At 43.5% G+C, this 25472-nt stretch overlaps 2 protein-coding genes across 2 annotated transcripts; one reads left to right on the top strand and one right to left on the bottom strand.

The window, feature by feature from the left end:
* Positions 1 to 1238: 1238 nt before the first annotated feature.
* Positions 1239 to 10455, top strand: LOC133458179 (cytochrome P450 2J4-like). The gene is made up of 9 exons (XM_061737805.1): positions 1239 to 1509; positions 2004 to 2166; positions 2900 to 3049; positions 3941 to 4101; positions 4203 to 4379; positions 4470 to 4608; positions 4803 to 4990; positions 6196 to 6337; positions 10142 to 10455. The coding sequence occupies exons 1-9, from the start codon at positions 1309 to 1311 to the stop codon at positions 10315 to 10317; spliced, it is 1497 nt and encodes a 498-aa protein (XP_061593789.1). The 5' UTR covers positions 1239 to 1308; the 3' UTR covers positions 10318 to 10455.
* Positions 10456 to 21655: 11200 nt separating this feature from the next.
* LOC133458181 (cytochrome P450 2J4-like) lies at positions 21656 to 25084 on the bottom strand. The gene is made up of 9 exons (XM_061737809.1): positions 24737 to 25084; positions 24189 to 24354; positions 23946 to 24098; positions 23706 to 23866; positions 23412 to 23588; positions 23176 to 23314; positions 22900 to 23087; positions 22669 to 22810; positions 21656 to 22587 (listed from the first exon to the last, which is right to left on the bottom strand). Exons 1-9 carry the CDS (start codon positions 24926 to 24928, stop codon positions 22412 to 22414), a joined length of 1494 nt encoding a protein of 497 aa, XP_061593793.1. The 5' UTR covers positions 24929 to 25084; the 3' UTR covers positions 21656 to 22411.
* Positions 25085 to 25472: the final 388 nt, after the last annotated feature.

Here is a 25472-nt window from a genome sequence, read left to right as displayed (position 1 = left end):
CGGGGCGCCCCTCTGGTCTTGGAGGGCCACTTTCGTGGGGGACGGGTGCGCCTGCCCGCGTCGGCGGCCGGGGCGGCTCTGTCTCTCCGGGCAGGCTGGCCCCCTGCCGGGTGGGGGTCGTTGGCCTTAAGGGTGAGGGCCTCCTGGCCGCGTGTCCGGCCCGGACCGGGTGGCCGGGGATTGCCTGGGTCGCGGTCCGCCGCCGCGGGATCCCTGGCTGCTTCTTCCCGCGCCGTGGGGGCCCCGCCCGCGGGGTTGCTCCCCCCCCTCCCCCACTATAGATACACTTCAGGTGGAGCTTTGTTTGGTTTATTACACACACACACACACACACACACACACACACACACACACACACACACACACACACACACACACACACATATAGTCACTTAGTCACATGCATATACACACACACACACACACACACACACACACGCATGATCATATACATACACACACACACACATAGACATACACACTGGCTTGTTCACCTGCATGCTGGCTCTCTAGTTTTTGGGTTTAGGTAGCGGTAGCGATAGCTTAGCTCAGACTGCGATCAGATCTCAAGATTTAGGTCGATTGCTGTTATTGTTTTGGTTGGCTCCGTGCCGGTTTCGTGCTTTGTTTGTGTTTTTTTTTGTTGTTGCAGATTTCCAGTGCTTGACGTGTGTCTCCGTGTGTTCCTGCTTCCTGGATTGGCAGTGGATGTCGTCACCCCCCCCCCCCCCCCCAAAAAAAAAAAAACAAAAAAAAAAACACTGGGTTTGTATGTGTATATTTATGTATGTGTACGCATATGTGTGCGTATATATATGTATATATATTAAATATAGTAATAATGCACATATATACACTTTTGGTTTCTACCGTCATGGTATCAATCAATAATATGTGTGCAGACAAGGTGAAAAAAAAAAAAAAAAAAAAAGAAGATAATCTAAAGTCATCTATATGAAAGCTGAAACTCTAAACAAGGGCTGTAATATAAATGGGGACTATATGTATGTGAGCATTAATTCTACCAATATACTATAAAGACTTCTAAACAAGTCAAAAGTCCTCAAGTCAAACTGACAAGGGGATTAAACAACAAAAAAGTCACATTTCCTCTCCATTCATGCTGTTCATGCTCAGCGGGTTGAATTGATAGCTTAGTAAACAAAAAATGAAGGTGAAATGTCAAGCTTGTGTAACACAGTGGTGCTTTTATTGTGAAAGTCCGGCTCGCTGAGGGCTTATTAATTAACAGCGCACATTACGGACCTCATGTTGTGGTAAACGCAGGTGGAACTGAGAAGAAAGAAAATGGTGACTCTTTACGATGCTCTCGGATTGGAGTGGATTGACAGCCTCAGCATTTTGATATTTATCAGTGTCTTTCTGCTACTGAGTGATATTTTGAAGAACAGGAGGCCGAAAAACTTTCCTCCTGGCCCCCGGGATCTTCCTTTCATTGGGGATCTTCATCGAATCCAACCAGCCAGACTTCACCTGCAGTTCACGGAGGTATGAGGTGTTATGTAACCCTGAATATCTCAAATGAAAACACAATAATAATAATAATAATAATAATAATAATAATAATAATAATTATTATTATTATTATTATTATAATTATAATAATAATAATAATAATAATTATAATAATAATAATAATTAATAATAATAAAATGGATTGTTGTGGGGATTTATAACTAAGACCTTTCAAACATTTTCTTTACTCAAGTGGAGAGGAGGCAGTTGACAAAATCTTCCTCTAAACAGAAAGTTTATGGTTAAATTACCTAACCCTAACCCAGTGGATGCAACTATGAGTGTTTACTACTTTTCACCTCACTGTTAAGGATTATGTGTTAATTATTTAACTTTTTTGTAAAGGACTGGTAGGGATATTTGAATTGAATTAATTGTTGCCTGTTTGCTTCACTCACTGTTTACTTTGGTAATCATTATCTGCTTTTTGAATGTTGTGCAATGATAAATTTGCAGTTTGTGTTCAGTTTGCAGAGAAATATGGCAACGTTTTCAGCCTTCGTCTCTTCGGTGGAAGGATTGTGATCATTAATGGCTACAAACACGTGAAAGAAGCCTTGGTGCAACAAGGGGAAGACTTCACAGATCGGCCTGATATTCCCTTGTTTAAGGAACTAATGGAAAATAAAGGTGTTGCTGGCTGTATTTTGATGGTCGCTGTTGGATGTTTGGTGTTTAGTACAACCTTACTTTGGAAAAAGTTGTGACACAACAAGATTTAAATAAAAGTAGAATGCAATGATTTGAATATCTAATAAAGACATATTTTATTCACAATAAAAAAAATGGGATAACATGTAGTTAATATAGATTTCGGGGTAGATATGGGATGTTTATCACAGTGCAACAGAGAACTGAGGCGACCAGTTTCTGGAGTTATGGCAGTGAGGAATATGATCCTGTTCTTGGATTACATTACAGACTTTACAGATTGTCTTCTCCTCTTTAGAGGATGCAACCTCCATGGTTTCTGGAAATAATTGTAAAGTTTGATCCATGCGACCACTAGGCCATTTCTTAAAATTTAGTTTCAGTGCTGTTTAATTTCTGGAGGTGTTCCTGAGCAATTGAAGTGGTTTCAATGACAAAACCATGCCCCCTGTTTTTAAGACAGTGCTGTCTGGGGACCAAAGACGATGAAGCCTCCTATTCACACAGGGACCTCTTCAAATTCTTTTTGATGATTTTATAAACAGTAGACAAGGATAATAGCAGAAAGGACGAACTGGAGGTTTCTAAGTTTCAGAAATAATTGCATTCCGTTTTCATTTACATTTAATACTGTGTAAAATTGGGATTTTAAGGTTACAACCATCTGATTCTAATTACTTTTGGCTCTAATACTGTTTTGTTTTCCCAAAAGGTATTGTGATACCAAATGGATATTTATGGAAACAGCAGAGGAGATTCGCTCTTCATACACTCAGAAACTTTGGTCTGGGCAAGAAAACCCTGGAGATCTTCATCCAACAGGAGTGTCGATACCTAGCTGAAGCTTTTGCAGATCAGCAAGGTAAAAAAAAACTGCATTACACTGTTTTTAATTTTGTAATTATCATTATTATTATTTTGTATATGGATCATTTTATAATTAACGATAACACATTGTGTATATATATATATATACAGGGCCGCCGCAAGGGGTGTGCGAACCGTGCGACCCCAAGGGGCCTCGCGCTATGGGCCTTTTTTTTTTTTTCAATTTTTTATTTATTTTTTTTCCCTTATAAATATCAACAGTCACGTTCCATTACAGACCTAAATGTGTACTAGTCTGTGCATATCAATACATATATGTGCAATGATGTGCTTGCTGATTGATGTCTGCGCAGCTGCGCGTGTCTGTTGTTCAATACAACTGCGTCAGACCAAGCGCATTGACACAAGGTGCTCTGATCCAGACGGGTGGAGTGTGGAACAAACTGTCACACAATGTCGAAGGAACGAGACAGATTCAGAAACATTTCCATCAGGGGATGAAAAAAGAAAAAACTAAAGAAAATGGAAGAGTTTAATGCCTCTCTGAAAGGCTCGTTTGATAAATTTGATACAAAAATCACCGATCCGACTGGGTCTCAAGCAGCCGTGGGGCCCCGCGTCGAGGCAAGCCAAATGATGATGAGGCAGGGGAAGGTATCCAGTATTTTGCTAGTTGGAGAGTTAAAATTGCGTGTATAGACACCCGATCCGACCCGAAAAACCCAAAAGGGTCCCCCCGCCCAGCCATTTCGCACAGGGCCTTGCAAATCTCCCAGACGGCTCTGTATTTATATATATATATATATATATATATATATATATATTATATATATATATAGCCTATATATATATATATATATATATATATATATATATATATATATATATATATATAGTCTTTATTATTTTCTTTTTTATGTTACAGATCAGCCTTTCAGTACCCAGCCATTAATATATAATGCTGTGTCCAACATCATCTGCTGTTTGGTGTTTGGGAATCGATTTGAGTATGCTGACAAGCGGTACCAGAGTATTCTCCACTGTTTGAATGAGATTGTACGCTTGCAGGGAGGTTTTGTGGTGCAGGTGAGTCTTTGCTGCTGTGACATTTGATATATCTAAGCATAACCAGAAACTGCATTGGTTGACTGTCAGTTGACCAAATAACTCTGTCTCTACTAATTAAGATGTACAACACAGTACCTTGGCTTATGAAGTGGCTTCCTGGATCTCATCAGAAAATATTTGCTCTGTTCAAAACAATAAGAGACTTTGTAGAAATCAAGATTAAAGAACACAAAGAGACCATTGACCCATCATCTCCAAGAGACTACATTGACTCCTTCCTCATTGAGATGGAAAAGGTGAAAGTTGTTTTGATTCTGTTCTTTCAGGAAACATTGATTACTGTGTGTCAACAAAGTCTCATGTTTGTGTCTTGTTTCTTCTTTTAGAATCCGGACAAAGATGCTGGTTTTGATCTCGACAATTTGTGTTTTTGCACTCTCGACCTGTTTCTAGCTGGAACTGAAACCACCAGTACTACTTTAAACTGGGGGATGCTGTACATGATCTACTACCCTGACATACAAGGTGCGAGTGCAAGACCAACAAACCTGTATCGCATTGATACATCTATCTATGTTGTCATGCTACATAGTTAATATTCCAATTCAGCACTTTTTCCACCTGTTCTGGGAGAAAAAGTGTGTTCGTCTTTCAGTTTCCCTCACAGTCATTTTCAAACTACACAAAGTTCCATTTTGTTGTGTATTCACTGCATGCAGAGAGAGTCCAGGCTGAAATAGATGCCGTGATTGGTTCCTCCAGACAGCCCTCGATGTCTGACAGAGAAAACATGCCCTACACCAACGCAGTCATCCACGAGATCCAGAGAATGGGCAACATCGTCCCGCTCAATGTGGCTCACATGACAAGCAAGGACACAGTCCTAGGTGGATACACAATTCCAAAGGTACATAATCCCCATTTATCACTTTATAATTCAAAACCATTTCAGAAACTTATTAATATTGTATACAATATGTGAAAGGCTTGACAAAGTTGGATTTAGTAATCATTTTATTTCATGAGCATAGGGCTACAATTAGTTTATATTGTTAGCTGTCATGACTTTTTGACTCCACCCTTTCACCCACTCTCCTCACCATCTACTGAGCCTTTTGCTGAAATTATTAGAGATGATACAAATTTTGCTGGAATAGGGCCAGAAGAAGAAGATTGTAAAGGTTCCCTGTAGGTGGACAATCTGCTTCTGTACCAGGGGTCCATAGGGTTGGATAAATTATACAATGCTAATTATGACAGGATCATTTCTAAAATCAGACAGGACCTATTCTGCTTATCATCTCCTTCCTCGTCATTATTTGATTGACTAGAATCCATCCATGTTCTTCCAAGATTACCCTAATCATTTCAGATGCTTCTTACCAAGTTCATTATTTTGCATACTCAGCCGCTTGATATCAAGATTTATTTGTCCGGGTAGGAGGCCCAGAATATCACTGAATATGACTGACTGCTTTAATGAGGTTTGAGCGTAGACACATCTCATGCCTCTTGCCAATTCTCTTGGTAGCAGCCATTAAAGGAATCACAAATTGTCAGAAGCCCTACTGTTCCAGTGTTTCAGTCGTGAATAGATTAGGTATGGCACCTCTGTAAAACACAACTGACAACTGGAGGTTCCAGATGGAGAGACGTCCTAATATGTTTTAATGTTTGTCATGTTTTAAGTTATGTAGCTACTTCATTATTAAATTATTTTCTTTTTAGTTTTACCAGAGTTGATAATTCATACTTTTCTTTTGGGCATGTATATATTTTATTTTTTTAGTTTTAGTTTTTAACCTGTGTTTACTTTAATTTGTCACCTTTGCCATTTTCATGCTTTGTCTTATTATGTAAAGCACTTTGAGATGCACTTGTGGGTGAAAGGTACTATATAAATAAACTTGAACTCAAATGTGACCTTGAACAGGGTTGTCAATGAAAAAGATGCAGATTTTATACAGTCTTTTAAAGATTTCAATATCCATGGATTATTTTGCAAAAAGAGAAACTAAATCATTAAATACTTAACATCTATTCCAACATTGATCAGATGTTGTATTCCCTTCTCTCATCATTGAGTCTTTTTAATGACGGGTTTCTCCTCAGGGCACCATGGTCCTACCTACACTGAACTCGGTCCTACATGATGAGTCAATGTGGGAAACTCCACACACTTTCAACCCTCAACACTTCCTGGACCAGGATGGTAAATTCAGGAAGAGAGAGGCTTTTCTACCTTTTTCTGCAGGTTAGTCAATTGATACAGACCTTCTATGGTGTTACCTGCATATTGAGTCATCATATCCAACACTCAGAGAGTGTGTTTTAAAGACTATTAAAATGGCAAAAGGATATAATTTTTGTTGTCGCTGGATTAACATTCCGCATGTTAGGAATGTGATTGGCCGATAGGACTCTCCGATAGGAAAAGTTAATTGAGGCCAGAAGCAGGGACTTTCATTTGGCTCTAAGGGCCGGGCCACACCAACCCGACGGCCGACCGTTGGATGAAAAGCAGTCCGACTGAAAGCCGGCTCCCATCTCCCCAAGTGGGTCAAAAAAATACGACAACTGGAGCGTAAGTTCTGCGAGTGTGCAAGGCATAATACGTCCCCATTACTGCAGGTGGCACTGTGACGTCGCCCAGAAAGAAAAGGAAAGAAGAACAACCGGATATGATAGATTGCTCTAGTCTAGCGTTCTGAACAGAGCTCGCTGTCATCAATCAGTGACTGCGTTTACATGCAGTCAAAATTCGGGTTATTGCTAATATTCCGGTTACTGAAACATTCAGAATATTCCGTTGACATGCGGGAGCAAACATGGTTATCCCTGTATATATGGTAATTAATCATTTGGGATATCTCAATCAAACCAGCGACGCGAGGAGAACATCATGACGCAATTACTGTCATTTCCGCTTCTTCTTCCTGTATCCAAATTCAAAACAAATGCTGCTACGCGCAACTTTTCGCTCACCTTCTTGTAAATCTCGCTATCCCGGTACTTTCTACCATCTACAAATGCTAAAATGTTCATATCCCTCATTTCATTTATAAAATGATTAGTCTCCTCCTCACTCCAAAAGTGTGGCGTGGTCTTGCGTTTCTTCATGTTTAGAAGTACGTCCTGGACTCAAAAGACCAAGGGCCAAATCCACAAAAGGATTGCGCGGCTTTTGCGGCCGCTAAACCGGTGCAAATGAGACAAAAAGAGAGCGTCTAATTCACAAAGCACCCGCAAAGGGCGAATTGCACCACAAACTGCGCTGCCAAGCAAATAGTGTCATGGTGCGCCTGTGCCATTTGCATGCATGTAAATAAGGTAAAATTCATACATTCGGCGCAAAAGTGCCCCCTTTCTATGCAAATAAGCCTCATTACAAAAACCGTCTAATTCACAAAGGCCAGCGCTATTTTCCACACCCAAAAATTGTGGAGCAAATACCGTCTTTTCGAAGCGTGTATTAACTGCGCGCAAACTCACTCCTCACTCCCCGTCTGTCTCTGTTTCTCTCTCTCTTCAATATCATTCAAGCCTGTGTGATACTGAATGATATTAAAGGTGAAATCTACAGTCAGACATGACTGTAGACAGTCAGATCAAGTGGGGTTGTAGACTTATCTCGGATTTAAAAATAAAAATAACAGGACGGAGCTCAGGATTCATCCATACAGTAAGGGGCTGCTTTATTACAAACAATTCCACCATATAAACATATAAATGTAGAATGTGTGTGTTTAACAGCTGACCTGTAGGTGTGTGTAGCAAAACAAAGAACATGAATTACCATTAGATCCTGATCTGATCCCGATCCGGTGTTAATGAAGTTACCAGTGCTGTGCCTTGTACGTAAATGCGCACAGCCTCTTAACATTTGACATTTCATTAGCTTATGTCACACATTCTGGATTCATTAAAAATCAACTGAAATATTGCAAGCCTTTTATTATTTTAATATTGCTGATCATGGCTTACAGCTTAAGAAAACTCAAATATCCTATCTCAAAAAATTAGAATATTCTGGGAATCTTAATCTTAAGCTCCGCTCACTTACTCAGACAAGGGAAAATTGCACTCAGCTGCAAAACTTTATGGGCGTGTTTGCGCCGGCATATCATTAGAGCAAAATCTTTTGTGAATAGGACCTTAAAGCGGGGCAAATTGCGGGCGCAAATGCGGCGCAATTCACAGTGCTATTTGCGGGCGCAATCTATTGTTTGTGGATTTGGCCCCAAGATTCCTTGCGAACAGAGCATGCGCAGAAAACAAATTCATGTTCCATTTGATCGGATATCCCGTTAGGCGTTTACATGACCGAATATTCGGGTTATGAAAAGAGTAACCCAGGGGTCATATTCGGGTTTTTAAAAACTGGAATATGAGCAAATTCCGGTTATTCAAAGGGGTTATTGGTGTTTACATGGCCGTGCAACACCGGGTTATTGCTAATATTCCGGTTTTAAAAGGGTTATTGACTGCATGTAAACGCAGTCAGTGTTTTCACTTCTGATACGATGGCTAATAATGAAACATACTGGTGTTCACAACACAGTCAAACAGAATCCAAATCCAAACCGATGCCATGATAGAGTGTAGTGTAGCGTCTGTGCCATTGCTGTTTAGCTAGTAAGTTTACCATCATCATTTCTGGTTAACTCGGATTCTGTAGTCAATGGCTAGCGCTCCACCAATCAGATTATAGAGGCCGAGGGCTAGTGGCCAATTCTACATGTCTCATCGGCCAAAATGAACGCCGGTGCGGACGCCTATGGACGACTGCACGGTACACACCAACCGGAATCGAGTCACTGATCTCACCCGACTGCCTGACGATGTCTGACGGCCCATTATCGGGTTGGTGTGTCCCAGCCCTTAAGAAGAGTCAAGCAAACTATTAAGTGTCTCAAGTGGACAAATGTGTCTTTATCAGTACTGTTTGATGTGTACAGCGGTGGAAGGAACATTTTGAAGATCCTTTCAATCTCAACAACATGTCTTGGACAGAGGAGGTAAATCCCGTGGGCTCTGAGGTGGATTCATACATTACTGGGGAAGAGGTCATTGATTCAGGGGTGTCGGACTCCAGTCCTCGAGGGCCGGTGTCCTGCATGTTTTAGTTGTGTCCCTTTTTTAGCACACCGTGATACAAAGAGCTGTGTCATCATCAGAACTATCCAGACTTTGATGATAAGCTTTTGATGATGATTAATTAGAATCAGGTGTGTTAAAGCAGTGACACATCTAAAACATGCAGGACACCGGCCCTCCGTTGATTCAGTTTGACACCTGTGATGTAGATAGAAAGCTCTGAGGCATCAGGGCTCCAGGGGTGGCTAAGGTTTGTTTAAGTTTCTCAAGACGTTAGATGTCGTGAGACGGTCTTGGTTGACACATCTCAGCAACATTGCTTGGACATCAGGATCAGTGAATAAATAACTGTGCTAGATTGGGAGACTGGTGTGATGGTTTCCATCTTGAAGAAGGCGGACCAGGTGGAATGTTCAAAATATAGGGGATTACACTCCTCAGCCAATGCAAGGGTCTGTGCAAGAGTGCTGGAGCAGAGGGTCTAGTAGGTAGTCAAACCTTGGACTCAGGAGGAACAATCTCTGGTCCATCCCAGCCATGGAACACAGGACCAGCACTTTCCCCTAGCTAGGTTCCAGGAAGGAACGTGGGAGTATGCCTAACCGATCCATATATGCTTTGTGGACTTGGAGAGAGCATAGACCATGTTCCTTGGTATTTTGTTGGGTGGTAACTCCAAAGTCTCTCGAGGGACTCAGGGTGGAGTGTTCTCCACATTGGGAGGATCCAGTTAAGGTGGTACAGGCATCTTGGCTTCCTGGGAAGAATTTTTGGGCACGTCCAACTGGGAACAGACACACTGGGGACATTATGTTGCTCGGCTGGTTTGGCAACCCGTCTGTGTCCTCCAGGAGCAACTGATCAAAGGGAGTAGCTTGTGGATTGTGCGAGTAGTTTGTGGTATTGCATTGTTACTGTATTAGTATTCATGACTAAATTCCATGGTCATTTCTATTTACAGGTCAACGTGTGTGTCTCGGGGAGCAGCTGGCCAGGATGGAGTTATTCCTCTTTTTCACCTCCCTCCTTCAGAGGTTTTCTTACTCTGCTCCTGCTGGAGAGCAGCCTAGTCTGGAGTTCAAGCTGGGAGGCATCCGAGGCCCCAAACCTTACCGCCTCTGTGTTGTATCACGTTGAAACATCAACTTTCCCAAATTGATGACAAAGAGTCACGATGTCCTGCTACATGTGTTTTGTAATGAAAATGGTAAAGAAAATGGTTTGTTTCATTGTTCAAGGTCCACTAAACAGGAAAATAAAGTACAGTGGAGTCAGTCATGATGGTTTGCATCAGTCCAGGATTATGATACCTGCTGTTAGTAAATCAAATTCCTGTTGTACTGTGACTTTTAAACTTTCAGTGGGCTTCCACTGCAAGTCTGAAACGAGAGAAACCCAGGAAAACACACAACAGGCACACAAGCCTTTGGAATCTGCAAGAGAGAAAACAAACAGAAATGGGAACAGGCAGAGACACAAACAACAACCATTCCAGTTCTCTAAAACTAAATCAGGACTAGAACCGGAGTTTAAATAGGCAGAGGGATCTGATTAGGAGAGTGGTTGCAGCTGTGCTAGACCTGACTGGAACTCCTTCCCTTATCACCCACAACTCATTTCACCTGCGGCGAAGAGCACGCAGTGCATGAGCTGTGGGGCAGACTGGTTGTTGTGGAGGGACAGCATTAGAGGGGATGAGGGGCAGACTGGTTGTTGTGGAGGGACAGCATTAGAGGGGATGAGTGGAGGTGACACCATAACAGCTGCAGGTCAAACTGAGCATCAGGGAAGAAAGGTGATCTAATTTCATCATTTAATCATTGTCATTTAAATGTGACATGGTTGTTGGTGCCAGACGGGCTGGTCTGAAATGCTGATCTACTGGGATTTTCATGAACAACCATCTCTAAGGTTTGCAGAGAATGGTCCAAAAAATAGAAAATATGCAGTGAGCAGCAGTTCTGTGGGCCCAATTGCTTTGTTGATGCCAGAGGTCGGAGGAGAATGGCCAGACTGGTTCGAGCTGGTAGAAAAGCAACATAACTGAGGAAGGGCTTTGTTTTCTGTTGTGGAGGAACATGTCACTAAGATCCAGCAACGTGGATGCAACAGTAGACAAACAATAAAATAAACAAACACACTTAAACTAATAAACCCAGTTGTGACGGATCAGCGGTCCAACTCACAGCGCAAAACTACGCTAGTCAAATGTGTTAACTATGTTTCTCTGTCCAGACACAAAACAGCCTCTTAGGTGGATCTTTGTAGTTGAAGAAAAAGGTGGTTTGGTCTTGCCGGTCAGCGTTTCATGGTGAACAGCTAGATGGTTATGCTCCGCAGGTGATCCTGATAAAGAGCGTTTCTCTCTCTCTCTCCTGCTCTCCTCATCTCAGTGTGGATGAGGGGAATGCATGGGCACAGCAGCTGGGCCTCCTTCAGCTCCGGGTCGGTCCAAAGGCATTCATATCGAGGCATACAAGGGTCCCTTGTTTGGCTCATCTAGGTCTCGGAACGTTCGCAGGTCACTCGTTGCAGCGCTCCAGACAGATGCTTCTTCGGTCACGATAATGGAGGAGGCCGGCCCATAGCTAGTAGCTCTTCATGCTAAAATAGGAGTTGTGGCCTTCTTCATTGCTCATAGAGAACTACATGGGAACGTGGACAGGTCCGAGGTAAAAAAGAGGAAAGAGAAAGACAGAGGGGGAGCCTGCTTTTTATCACTGGGCCCAGGCTGCGACTGCGTCCCCCCCCCTGTGGTTTGGGGTCCATGCCAATGAGAGGGCTATTCCTTATCACTGAAGGGCCGTAAATGCAAATCCTGCTCGGGCTTTGAGTCATTATGAAGGTTCCTTTGTTCCAAACCATGCAGTCAGCTGTAAGAAAATCAAGGCTGGTCTCAGAGTTAGGCCTCAGAGCTGGGCCTTAAAGTTCAATTTAAGGCTTCCCATGTTCACATAGGACTGTGCATAGACATATATAAAGGCTAGATGACTCGTCCACGCTGCTTCCAATGGAGAGCGACGTTGTCACACGGCGGCCATCTTGCCACAGGAGAGCTCGCTCAGAATAACATTGTGTTCAATGGAGCATGTACTGCTTAAACAACCTTAACTTGCTCAATTCTCAACAGATTTTCAAACAGTTTGGTTTGTCATGAACGTCAGAGATGTAGTTATGACACTGCATACTTGTGAATAATTATAAACATTGAAAAACGTACTTTTATATGAAAATAACCAGAAACAGATAGCCATGACATGGTTTTCATATTTAATCAATATTTCTATAGTATTCTTAGTAATATTTATAGTTACATTATAACATATATATATATTATTACCATATAATATATATATATATATATATATATATACATATATATACATATTATTACCATATAACATGTATTCATATGACATAACATATTAATATATTATTACATTATGATGTATTTACGTCATGACATTACATATGTGTGTCTATATATATATATATATATATATATATATATATATATATACACACCTCTATCCATCCCCCCTTTCCATCCCATATGTCATTTCATCAATGAATGTGGTTTTACTGCTATTTCAACATTTAGAGTCATTACCAGAAAAATAAGACCAGAAAAATAACTTATTTGACAATTTTCACCAGTTTCAAGTAAATTTTCACTTGAAATAAGTAGGAAAATCTGCCAGTGGAACAAAATTTATCTTCTTATTACTTCTTATAAGCAAGAAAATCTTGTTCCACTGGCAGATTTTTCTACTTATTTCAAGTGAAAATCTACTTGAAACAGGTGAAAATTGTTGTTTTTTTCCAGTCATGAGTCTTGTTTTAAGTGTAATGAGATTTTTTTACTAAAATGAGACATTTTAACTAGAAATAAGACAAATATTCTTGTTAAGATTTTGAGTTTTTGCAGTGATCCATTTTACTTATCCTGTGAAGGACAGAGTCATATTGATAAGTTCAGAAAACTGTTTTTTATTGTTGTGTTTTGATGTATTTGATGTAAGCCCAGTGGATATTTAAAGCTTACAGAAGGCTGCATTTAACTGTTGCTATGTCATTCCTGCAGTATTTCTGCAGGTGTTTTGGTCACTGCTATTATTTGTAATATATTATATTATTTGTATTCAGCACAAATGATCTGTCCCCATATGATAAAATCCACCATCCCCCCTGATTTTTCTTTTTTTACAACTTGAGTACTGGTGGTCACCCTTGATAACTTGGGCAGGTAACGTTAACGTTAGTTATACACAACTATTGTATATGCTGCATGATTAGGTCGTTTTTCGCAAACGAAGAGATACAATTTCAACATGTCCAAGCATCCCGAATCATACCCACGTTAATGACGTTTATGATGAACCAATCCGTTTGTAAATCCGTCAAGATTTCAGCAAGTTATGAGTATTTTTGTCTGTACAGACCACTCACCCTCCAACAGCAACAACTATAGCGCACGCATGCGCACCAGAGAGTCTCCTGTGGCAAGATGGCCGCGGGTGAACGACGCTGGAGACTCCGCCGTGAGTCATCTAGCCTTTATATCTATGGGACTGTGGCCCAACACCTGGCTTAACAGGAAAATGTAGTTGGATGTCGTCAGCATATAAATGATAGGGGATGTTGTAATCGTTTATATGTCCCAGGCAGTGGCGTAGCCAGAAAAGAGACTTTGGGTGTGCACCAGCAAAGACTGGGTGTGCCAAATTTTTTTTCAACAAAACTAGACTTTACACCTCCACAAACATTCAAAAGCATGTATATCCAACATTATTAACAGTGCAAAACATATCCACATGTTGTGTGTGCTCTCAATATATAATAAGTATAATAATATATATAATATAATAATAAGTAATATAATAACCACACTTTATGCATGTCCTAAAAAAAACATCACAAAAACATAACCACACACACACATAGCTACCCAATGAAGCAAACATAGTGAAATATAACACTCATGCACTCAGAGCCATAACGTATCCACATTACGCATGATCAACAAAGCTATTTAACCAGAGGCAGAACACAACTATTTGGCTTAAGGTTGGCCTGATGGTTTTATTATAAAATAATAAAATAAAATAATATAATTTTCCCAAAAGGACAGGTTGGTCAGCAGAAATTCAAACCATACTGGGCATCTAGGTTTTTGTGCAACAAGCATTTTTAATAGCTCTGAATAAATTGCAAATCTTGCTTATGCAATCTTTCCATATAAATCATATTTAGATATTAATCACTTAGTAGCCTACCAAGTGGCTCTTCCTACACTTCCACCTAATATTAGACCAATCTGTTGGCTTCGCCTGCCTGTCCTGATTCTTTCTCTCTCTTCCTCTCTTCTTTTTTTCTACCTCTCCATAAAGTTACCGTCAATCCAAAACACTCGCGCTCCAGCGCGTGCTCGAAGGCGCGCGCATTGGAGATGCAGCTCATACTAGTGTGTGTGTCGGGGAGGAGAGGTGTGTGTGTGTGTGTGTGTGTGTGTGTGTGTGTGTGTGTGTGTGTGTGTGTGTGTGTGTGTGTGTGTGTGTGTGTGTGTGTGTGTGTGTGTGTGTGTGTGTGTGTGTGTGTGTGTGTCGGGGAGGGGAGAGGGGAGGCGGGTGAAGGAGCAGAGGGGCGCCTATAATGACGTGCTGCTGTTATTAATCATATACATTACACACAAACGCTGTTAAATACAGAAAATGCACATTTCAAATCTTTTTCAAACATGAGCAACGAGAGGCTCCTCAGTCTCTCTGTGAGCGTCGTCGCTCTGACGGATCTGGTCCTGTTGACGACTAAAAAAAGGCTCCACGGAGCAACTTGTAACAGGCAATGCTTCAGAATACGATGCAAACAGTTAATCTTGGATAAAACATCTTTGTCGCAGGAGTTTAAGACTTCATGGACGGGAACTCATGTCCGCAATCCATCTTCCGTTTGATGAGTTGTCCGCGTTACACCGACGCAGGTCTACGGTGTAGGGGACGCGGCGACGCACACCGTACGTTGTGCGTCGCCGCGTACCCTACGCCGTAGGCTACGCCGGTGCTTTAACGCGGAACCATAATTTAGGTTTAACAGTCCAGCTGCCGCGACACATCGCCTGACGGGGGTTTTACATGCAAAAATAAGATTTTTTATTTTGAATTATTTTGAACATCATGATTACATACTAATAGCCTAGATTAGCCTCGATTTAGAATACTTAGAAGACTATACAAAAAAAAAAAAATGCATCAAATTTTTGGGTGTGCCAGCTGTCTCTTTGGGTGGCACTGGCACACCCTGGCACACCCGTGGCTACGCCACTGGTCCCAGGGGTAGCAGGTACTGAGAAAATAAAAGTGGCCCTAAAACCGAACCTTGCGGGACACCACAGTACAGTGGAGAGGAGTCTGATGTAAGGTCACCATTTGAAACTGAGAAGCTTCTGTCAGAGGTAAGATGTTATCCAATCCAAGGCAATGCGTGATATGACAGCACTGTCACGGAGTCGTTTGATCAGGATATAGGGGTCAACCGTATCAAAAGTAGAGCTGAGGTCAAGTAAAACTAGCAGTCACCTGTGCAGTCACCTGCATCAGTAGACATTAAAATGTCATTGGAAACCTTCAAGAGAGCAGTTTCAGTAGAGTGCAACTTTCTAAATCCCGACTGGAACTTGTCAAAAATATTGTGCCTTTCTAATACAGCAATGAGTTGGTTGGCAACAACCTTTTCCAAGATTTTTGACAGGAAGGGGAGTTTAGATATAGGCCTATAGTTAATAGGCAGATCAGGGTCCAAATTTGGTTTCTTTAATATGGGCTGGATGGTTGCATGTTTAAGATAAGAGGGGATATGACCTGCTGACAGGGAGGTGTCACAGTGGGACCAATGGTTGGCAAGACATTTAGAAAAAGGGACGGTGGTAGTACATCCAGAGAGCTAGAGGACAATTTCATTTTCATGATCAAATCCATCAGATCAGGTAAGTTAATGGGTTGAAAGGTGTCCAGGACGATAGGGGATAGGGCAGAGTTTGAGTTAAGCTGGCGAGTCACAGAAAGAGGCAGTTATCAAAAAAAAAATCACTAAAGATATCCTCAAGAGTGTCAGCATACAAACAGGCAGCTATATACGTGACATACACAGACTGGATACTTGCTAGGCAATTCCTAGGGAAGATCTGGCGATGAATGACTGAAGAACCGGGGTTGAAATACGCAGAGGGATCTGATGAGGAGAGTGGCTGAAGCTGTGCTATAACCTGACTGGAACTCAGAGTCGGCGGCAGAACAGATCTAATTGGGGGGCACATAATAACCAGCGGGGGGGCACAAACTGCCGTTCAAGAACGCAATATGATGTAAATGCTTAATATGAGTTTGCCATCAACGATCACAGCAAACCAGTTTCAATTACACAACATACTGCAAAATCTCTTTTTAATACACACACACACACACACACACACACACGTGTATTGTGCACCCAAAATGCAAAAAAAAAAAAAACGACGACGTACAGGCCACGTCTCTCCCTCCCTCGCCCTCTCCATATCTCTCATACAACGCATACACATAAAAATGTGAACGGTGAATCTCCAAATTTAATTTGATGAAATTAGACAGACCCAAACATTCCACATTTGCGTGATAATAAACGCCAAGGGTGGCGCCATGAAGTCAATTAAATGCATGTCTCACCTTTAGAAGAGTTGCACATCTTAATTTTCCTATTTCACCATAGATCACACTTTGGGAAGCCTTCTTTATATTTTAGCGTTATTTCCGCGTAGATAAGAGTGAGTTTGATGCTCCTTAACAAGTTTGGTCCGCGGATCAACATCAACCCAGCTCCCCCAACCCCTTGTCCCTGATTGGCTGATTTATGGTTCCGCGTCACACCAACGCAGAACCGACGGCGTAGGGTACGCGCCGACGCACCCCGCACCGCGACCCTACGCCGTCGGCTACGCCGTCGATTTAAAGCGGAACCATAATTCAGGCGAAGCTGCAGTCTGTCTGCGCTGATACTGACACACCGGGTCGGAGCGGATTTGGTCATGATGTTTAACCTGTGTTTTGTGATTAATAAGCACGGGTTTTAATTAAATGTAATTTACGAAGGATGATTTCACGTTCAATAAGATAAGTAATCAATAAAATACAAAGTTTGGCACAAAGGCTTGGCCTGCTTGTGGGCGAGTGGAGGGGGGCACAATAACTCATTTGGGGGGGCATGGCCCGCGGATGACCCCCCATGACGCCGACCCTGCTGGAACTCCTTCTCTAATCACCCACAACTCATGTCACCTGCGGTGAAAAGTATGCAGTGCATGAGCTGTGGGGGTGAGGCAGACCGGTTGTTGTGGAGGGACAAGATTAGAGGGGATGAGTGGAGGAGACACTGTAACAGCTGCATGTCAAACCGAGCATCAGAACGGGGAAGTAAGGTGATTTAAGTAACTTTGAACGTGACACGGTTGTTGGTGCCAGACGGGCTGGTCTGAAATGTTTCAGAAACTGCTGATCTACTGGGATTTTCATGCACAACCCTCTCTAGGGTTTACAGAGAATGGTCCGAAAAAGAGAAAATATGCAGTGAGCGGCCCAAATGCTTTTTGATGCCAGAGGTCAGAGGAGAATAGCCAGACTGGTTCAAGCTGGTAGAAAGGCAACATAACTCAAATAACCACCCATTACAACCTGAGGTATGCAGAAGAGCATCTCTGAACATGCAACAAGTTGAACCTTGAGGCGGATGGACTAAAGCAGCAGAAGACCAAACCAGGTGCCACTCCTGTCGGCTAAGAACGGGAAACTGAGGCTACAATTCCCACAGGTTCACCAAAATTGGACAACAGAAGATTGGAAAAACGTTGCCTGTTCTGATGAGTCTTGATTTCAGCTGTGACATTCGGATGGTAGGGTCAGAATTTGGCATCAACAACATGAAAGCATGGATCCATCCTGCCTTGTATCAATCGTTCAAGCTGGTGGTGTAATGGTGTGGGGGATATTTCCAGGCACACATTGGGCCCATTACTACCAATTGAGCATTGTGTCAATGCTACAGTCTACCTGAGTATTGTTGCTGACCATGTCCATCCCTTTATTAAAAAAAATATTTTGATCCTGTTTTTTTCCCCCATTTTATCACCCAGTGCTCCTACCTAACCTACAGTCCTGGGCATTGCCATCCTCTACCAACCCCGGGAGGGCCCTGCACTGAGATCAGGTCTCCTCCTTAACCTGAGGAGTGAGCAGGCCGCATCTTTTCACCAGACAGGGTGGGGTTTCTCCGGCCGGACGTAGCGCGTGGAAGGATCACGTTATTCTGGCCGGATCCTCCCCACCCCATCTAGCGCCCCGGCTGGCCAGAGGGGGCATGTATAACCCAGGACTGTTGCATGTTTTTGTGAGGGTAGCTACCCAAGGGAACACGGGGAGAACATGCAAACTCCACACAGAAAGGCCCTTTCGCCAACCCCGGCGGGAATCGAACCCAGGACCTTCTTGCTGTGAGACGGCTGCACTACCTGCTGCGCCACCGTGCCCCCATGTCCATCCCTTTATGACCACAGTGTACCATCTTCTGATGCTACTTCCAACAGGATAACGCACCATGTCATAAAGCATGAATCATGTCAGACTGTTGAACGTGACAATGAGTTCACTACTCAAATGGCCTCCACCGTCACCAGATCTCAATCCAATAGAGCACTTTTGGGATGTGGTGGAACAGGAGATTCGGATCATGGATGTGCAGCTGACGAATCTGCAGCAACTTCTTTATTCTTCTTCTTCTTCTTCTTTCGTGTGAGGCAGCTAGGCAATGTCGCTCAGCCGCTGCAGCCAGCTCTCTGTGTCGGGACTCAGGTCATTCAGGTCAAGGTGATTGGGTGGGGGGAAGGTGGGGCACTCGTGGATGATGTGGTGGGCGGTCTGTTCCTCGGCTCCGCATGGGCAGGCTGCTGATGGGCGCAGGCCCAAGCGGTGCATGGTGGTGTTGAAATGGCCCACACCCGTCCGTAGCCGGTTTAGTGTTGACCAGTCCTTGCGAGGAAGGTCAGCGCCCGGTGGTAAACTCGTGTTTGGGTTGACTCAGAGTTGAGGGGGTCGGGTCTCCTGCCAGCTGGTTCTCCATACTTCAAGTGTGTTGAAGGGGGGTCCACCAGAAATTGCTGGGTGGCGGGAGAACGGGCGCCGGGAAGGTAGACGCTGGCGACCAGGGTCTTGGGAGTCTGCCACAAGTTTGTGCAGGAGATGTGTTGGATCCTGCGAGGCCTTACTCACAAGTCTGTGTGTGTGGTTTTCCCTGCGTAGAGCGGCTGGTGCGATGCCAGATGGTACCGGGAGGAACTCCGTTGGGGTGGGTTTCAAGCAGCCGGTGACAATCCTCATGGTCTCGTTGAGGGTGGTGTCGAGTTTCTTGGCATGCGCACTGCGACTCCATGCAGGGGAGGCGTATTCTGCCGCGCTGTATACCAGGGCAAGGGCGCCGGTTCTTAAGGTAGAGGCACTTGCTCCCCAAGACGACCCTGCTAGTCGACGTAGGAGGTTGTTCCTGGAGGAGACTTTGGCACACAACGATTCAAGATGTTGTTTGTACGTTAGCTGCCCGTCCAGTTTCACTCCGAGGTATGTGGGGGTTGGGTTGTGCGGCAGGGGTGACCCATTGACGTTAACTGTGAGTTGGCGGCGGGCCTCCTTGGTGTTGAGATGGAAGGCTGTGGAGGATGTTTTTGCGACACTCAGCTTCAGTCTCCACGTTTTCAGGTACCCTGCTATTAGTGACATGTCTGAGGTTAGGGTCTCCTCTACTGTTGTCCAGTTACTGTCGGAAGGTAGGAGGGCCAGGTCGTCCGCGTATCCGTACTGCCTTGATGTTGTGTAGGGCAGATCGCTGATGTATAAGTTGAAGAGCAGTGGGGCCAGTACTGATCCTTGGGGGACTCCGTTTTTGAGGCGCCGAGGGCGGCTGGACTGACCATCACTTGTCTTCAGTATGAAGCTGCGGTTGGAGAGGATAGTACGTATAAATCGTACTAGGTGGCGGTCTGGAACACCCCGGAGGAGCTTCAAGGTAAGGCCCTGGTGCCAGACGGTGTCATAAGCCGCAGTGAGATCCACCAGGACAACGCCTGCTTTGTGGCGTTTTTCGAAGCTGTCTTCGATGTCGTTTGTCAGCTTTACGATCTGGTGGACGGTGCTGCGTCCGTGGCGGAATCCTGCTTGTTGGTCGGGTAATTGGGGGTCTATGGTGGGGTCCAGGCGGGCTAAAAGAAGTCGCTCCAGGACCTTGAATGGGACACAGAGAAGTGAGATTGGGCGGTAGTTCTTGGGGTTGTCCGTTGGTTTGTTGGGTTTGGGTAAGGCAATGATTGTTGCCCTTCGCCAGATCTTGGGTATTGCTAGTCGGTTGAGGCAGGAGGAGTAAAACTCCTTGAGCCAGTTCTGACATTTTTGGCCACAGTGAAGCAAGAATTCTGGTGGGATGTTGTCTGGCCCCTGGGCTTTCCCACTCTTCAGTTGTCCGATGGCGGTGGAGAGCTCTTTGGATGTGAATGGTGTTGACATGTGGCCATCTGCTCCTGGGGCTTGCAAGAGGTTTGTAGTTTCCTGCTTGACGGAACGGGTGTGGTCTTTTGCAGTGTCCGTGAATCGGCCGTTGGCAAGAAGTTGTTCAGCAATTGAATTGGATGATACAGGGCATTGTGTTGGTCTGGAGCTTCTGCCTGTGAGGCGATTGAAGGTCTTCCAAGCCATTCTGCTAGAGTGGGTGAAGTCGATTCCTCGGACAGTTTCCTCCCATCGCTCTCTACGCTTTTTGTCGAGGCATTCTGTCAGGTCTGATGCTTTTGAGGCTGCCTCTTCGCCGGGTTCAGCATTCAAGTATTCGTTGTAGTGTGTTTCGCACTCCTCGTCCCAGGTGGGTATATACCGACGGCGGAAGCCGCGAGGGATGGCCTGATGGTGAGTTTGCAGAAGGCTGAGTAGGCGAGGTCGGGGTTGAAGGAGGATGGAGGGGGGAGGTTGTCTATCCCCGAGTCCACTAGATTTGTGAACTGGTTCCATCTTGCCTTGTGGAAGTTCCACCTCTTCACAGGTTTGGTATGTATTGGTTCAATTGGGTTGAAACCCCCCTACCCACTATGGCCTGAAACTCCTACTCTCATTCAGGTAACCAACCACACCTGGTGCTGCAACAAGCTGTGCTGCACGCGCCTCCGCAGAGGAGTGATTGACCTGACCCGGAGGAGCAGGAACTGCGTGTACACAAATATGTTTAACAAAATAAAAAAACAAAAATGGAAATGGAAAACAGAATTTAAATTAATATGAAAAAGTGGGTTACCAAACACCAACCCCACAAATAACACATTCATGCAGTGTTGACAAGTGGAATATCAACTTCTCACGGTTAGCTTGATTGAGCCATCAAGGATAACTGCGTTATTTCAGAATCAGAATCAGAATCAGAATCAGAATCAAGTTTATTAGGTCAGCTTAGAAAACTGTTTTTGACTTCGGATACACCGGCGGCGACACAATGGTATTGTGCGCCTGTTTTCCAAAAGGTAACACTGGGATAGGGGGGGAGAGGAGAAAAAAAATACATCTTCACACTGAGTATATACACAGTATTAAGGTGCAAAAAAACCACCTCAGCAGCACACAGCTCAACAGAGTTCAACAGTTCATCCAAGTGAGGGCCGCGCAGCTGGCGCTCAAACCCGACGTCCGTGTCAGGGGGGCTGATAAGAAGGGAGCCAGAGAAGGCGTTGAAGATGTGTGGCTTATCAGTGGGTGTGTGTGTGCGGTAAGTCCGTGAACCTTCGCCCAGATCTTTGATAGATATGTATCAAGCAACATAAAAAATTAACTGATGATGCTCCTAGAACTGCATTCCTCTTCTGGACAGAGATCTCTGATGTTGTTCCTGGGGTCTGCTAGAGCCACTCACCCAGCTTGGAGGTCAGAGCGCTGAGTACCCTCGTTACCCCAGTGGTGCCACCACTGTTCCCTTCTCTGTTTCTTCCTGCAACCTCTGGTATTTCCCCCAACTTATCGTGCTCCTTCTCTTTGATATTGCTGTGTCTTATGGTTGCTACATTTATCACAACACCTTTCTTCTTGGGTTTGTAGAGCATCATAATGTCTGTTTAGTTAGCTATTCCTAATTTATAGATCTGGATCTGGATCTGTGATTTTTGTGAAAATATCTTTTTAGGTCAACGAGCCTTAGCATAAACTTTGAAGGGAAAAGGAACTCGTGTAGTTCCATAGATTCCTTCGGTACTGAGCTCCACGCCTGCAGGAACAGAGAAGGAGAACTTCTGCAGCAAACCCACCAAAAACAGGAACAGCTCCATCCTGGCCAGGCCTTCTCCGAGGCACACACGTTTGCCTGAAGAGTGTGCACAAACACTGTAATTACACAGATGGAAATAGCACTATTGTCACCATTTAAAAATCAAGAGCATTGTACCTGCAGAGAAGGGCAGGAAAGCTTCTTTCTTCACAAACTGTCCGTCAGCATTTAGAAAGTGTCCAGGATTGAAGGTGTCTGGAGTCTCCCATTCAGACTTGTCAAACAGTACAGAGGTCAGCATGGGCATCAAGGATGTTCCCTGAAAAAATCCAAATCAACAAGGTAACAATATGCTCTGCACACCTATGAACAATGTATTGTTTTTAAAAGACTGCAGTGTAAATGCACCTTGGGAATAAAGTAACCTCCCAGGGTTGTATCCTTGGCAGCTACTCGGGGTCCGTTGAGAGGAACGATATTTCCCATCCTCTGGATCTCATGAATGACAGCATCAGTGTAAGGCAGGTTTGGTCTGTCGGCCATGGAGGGCTGGCGGGTCTGTCCAATCACACAATCGATTTCAGCTTGGACCTTCTCTGGAAAAGGAATATCATTATATTAAATCCTGCATTAAATATAATTACTAATTACCAAGCTCCTTGTAGGGTCCAGCATGTCACTCACCTTGGATTTGAGGGTTTTTGATTAGGTAAATCAAAGCCCACTGCAGAGTGGTGGATGTAGTTTCTGTTCCAGCCAGGAAGAGATCCAGAGAGCAGAGAACCAGATTGGCCTCAGTGAAACCCAGTTCACCCTCTTTGTGCTGTGCAGCAATGCAGAGTAAATTAGAAATGGCTGGTAGGTTGACGGAAATTACAGTTCTTTAGAGCAAAATAGCTGTCAAATGGTTTCCAACATACTTTCTCCAGTTCAATGAGGAAAGTGTCGATGTAATCTCGAGGATTGCTGCAGTCCAAGTCCTTCTTGTGCCTCTTTACTTCCTGACCAATGAAGTCTAACATGAATTCATAATGGCTGAATAATTTGTTGTGGGGACCTGGCAGGCGCTTCATTATTCCAGGGAAAGCCTCATAAAGCTACTCAAGAAAAAATAAAAAATTGATTATTCAAAACATCTGTGTCCCCCCTCTGTAATGAGTATCTGACATCTCAGTGTTTTTATGTCGGTATCTCAGGGAATTTCATTGACATACTTCGGCCCATATCGTCCCCTCCAGCTGAAAAGCCTCAGACAGATATTTCAGCATCATCTGAAAGTTGTGGTCATTATAGTCATATCTTCTCCCCATCACCAGCTGGCAGATAATGTTGGACACAGCATTGTTGAACAATCCTGCAGGACTGAAAGGTGCACCTGAGGAAAAGGAGGGTTGATTAGTAGTTGATTTAGTCAGATAGTGAGTTAAATAAGTGTTACTGTTATGGTGTTCCACCTTTGTCAGTCTCTATCTCCTCCTGCAGGTATCGGATCTCCTCACAAATACACTGTTCCATGGTGTTTTTTCCCAGACCGAAGGTGCGTAGGGTAGACAAAGCAAACCGTCGTTGTTTCTTCCATGTTTCACCGTTGCTCATAAACAGACCATCTAGAGACAAACGTAAGCATTGAGGAAATGAGTCGACCACAAAAACCTCTCTGTGTAGAATGTGGCTGGTAAGAAAAATAAGTTTTATACCAGATGCTCCAGAGTAAACTCTGTCAGCTAAGGCACTATATGGTCGATCCACAAAGTTCTCAGCTTGTGTCACGATGGCTTCCTTAACCATTTTGTACCCTGACACAAACACTGTTGCAGTACCGCCAAAGCGGAAACTGAAGACATTCCCATACATGTCAGCCAGCTGTGGACAACAATAAACACTGATGAAATCCAACACACAAGTCTTACATGAAGTTGAAACAAAAGAAAGGGGGAACATTTAAGCCAGAAGACAAAGAAAAAACCTTGAAGACCATGACAGGAGAATAGTGATACCATTTCCCACATCACAGCATGTATAAAGCTCAGAATATGTTTACAATGTCACCACCAGGTGTCAGCATTTACCGATTTAGAGTTTTGTTTGCAGCAAATACCTTACAGAAAAACCTAAACGTTTGTGGCTTAAACTGAATTGTTCAAAATAAATAGGGTTTTATAAAATACATCTTAAAACATCTTTGAAGTAATATTCGATGACTCAGAAGCCTTTTAAACTGAAACGTATATATATAAATGAGTACCTTGCTGAAATAAATGTGTGGCTGTTTCCCATCTATACTCAAGATATTTCCAAAGAATGGGAGAGCTCGTGGTCCTGGAGGGAAGTTTGGTGGTTTCCTATTTTTGAGGAAGTCGGCAATCAGAAGGAACAAAAAAATAAACAAGAGAAGCGCCTTTAGGTCCAAATTCAACAAAACGTTATAAAGCCACATGGTTATAGAAAAAAGCCGACAGCAGTGGTAGGAATATCCGTGATGATGAGAGGCTTTCTCTCCCTGTATGAACACGCAGTCTCTTTTAAAGCTTGTTCATGCTTGAGTGATCCTTTTGTTGTGGTCACCCAGGACAAGCAACTGAAAAATCCAGTATATCATAGCTATTAAGGTGTTCTTACATAACATGCTGAAAAACACACCTACCTGCCCCTTGATTACCTTAACCTTTGTATTAGTAGTTACCCATGAGATTTTCAACTCAGTAACATCATAATACAAAGTGTGTGCAAACGTCACTTTAATCATAGATTAAATGTTGCAGAGTAAACAGAATAAAACCCACAGCTCAAAATGCAAAAAAGACAAGAAGCACCTACAGGATATATTGCACAGGTTAATGTCAATGACTTTTATACAAGCTGGACACACCTATCTGCCCCTTGACTAGCATAACATGCTGAAGGTGCATGAAGGTGTGCTCTCAGTATGGCCTTGATCATGATGTAAAGTATAACGCTAAGAAAAGCCACATAATGATAGT

The sequence above is a fragment of the Cololabis saira genome, chromosome 13 (assembly GCF_033807715.1).
Source record: "Cololabis saira isolate AMF1-May2022 chromosome 13, fColSai1.1, whole genome shotgun sequence".
In the NCBI taxonomy this organism is placed as follows: domain Eukaryota; kingdom Metazoa; phylum Chordata; class Actinopteri; order Beloniformes; family Belonidae; genus Cololabis; species Cololabis saira.
The sequence above is the reverse complement of the archived record's forward strand: the minus strand, read 5'-3'. Positions and strand labels throughout refer to the sequence as shown.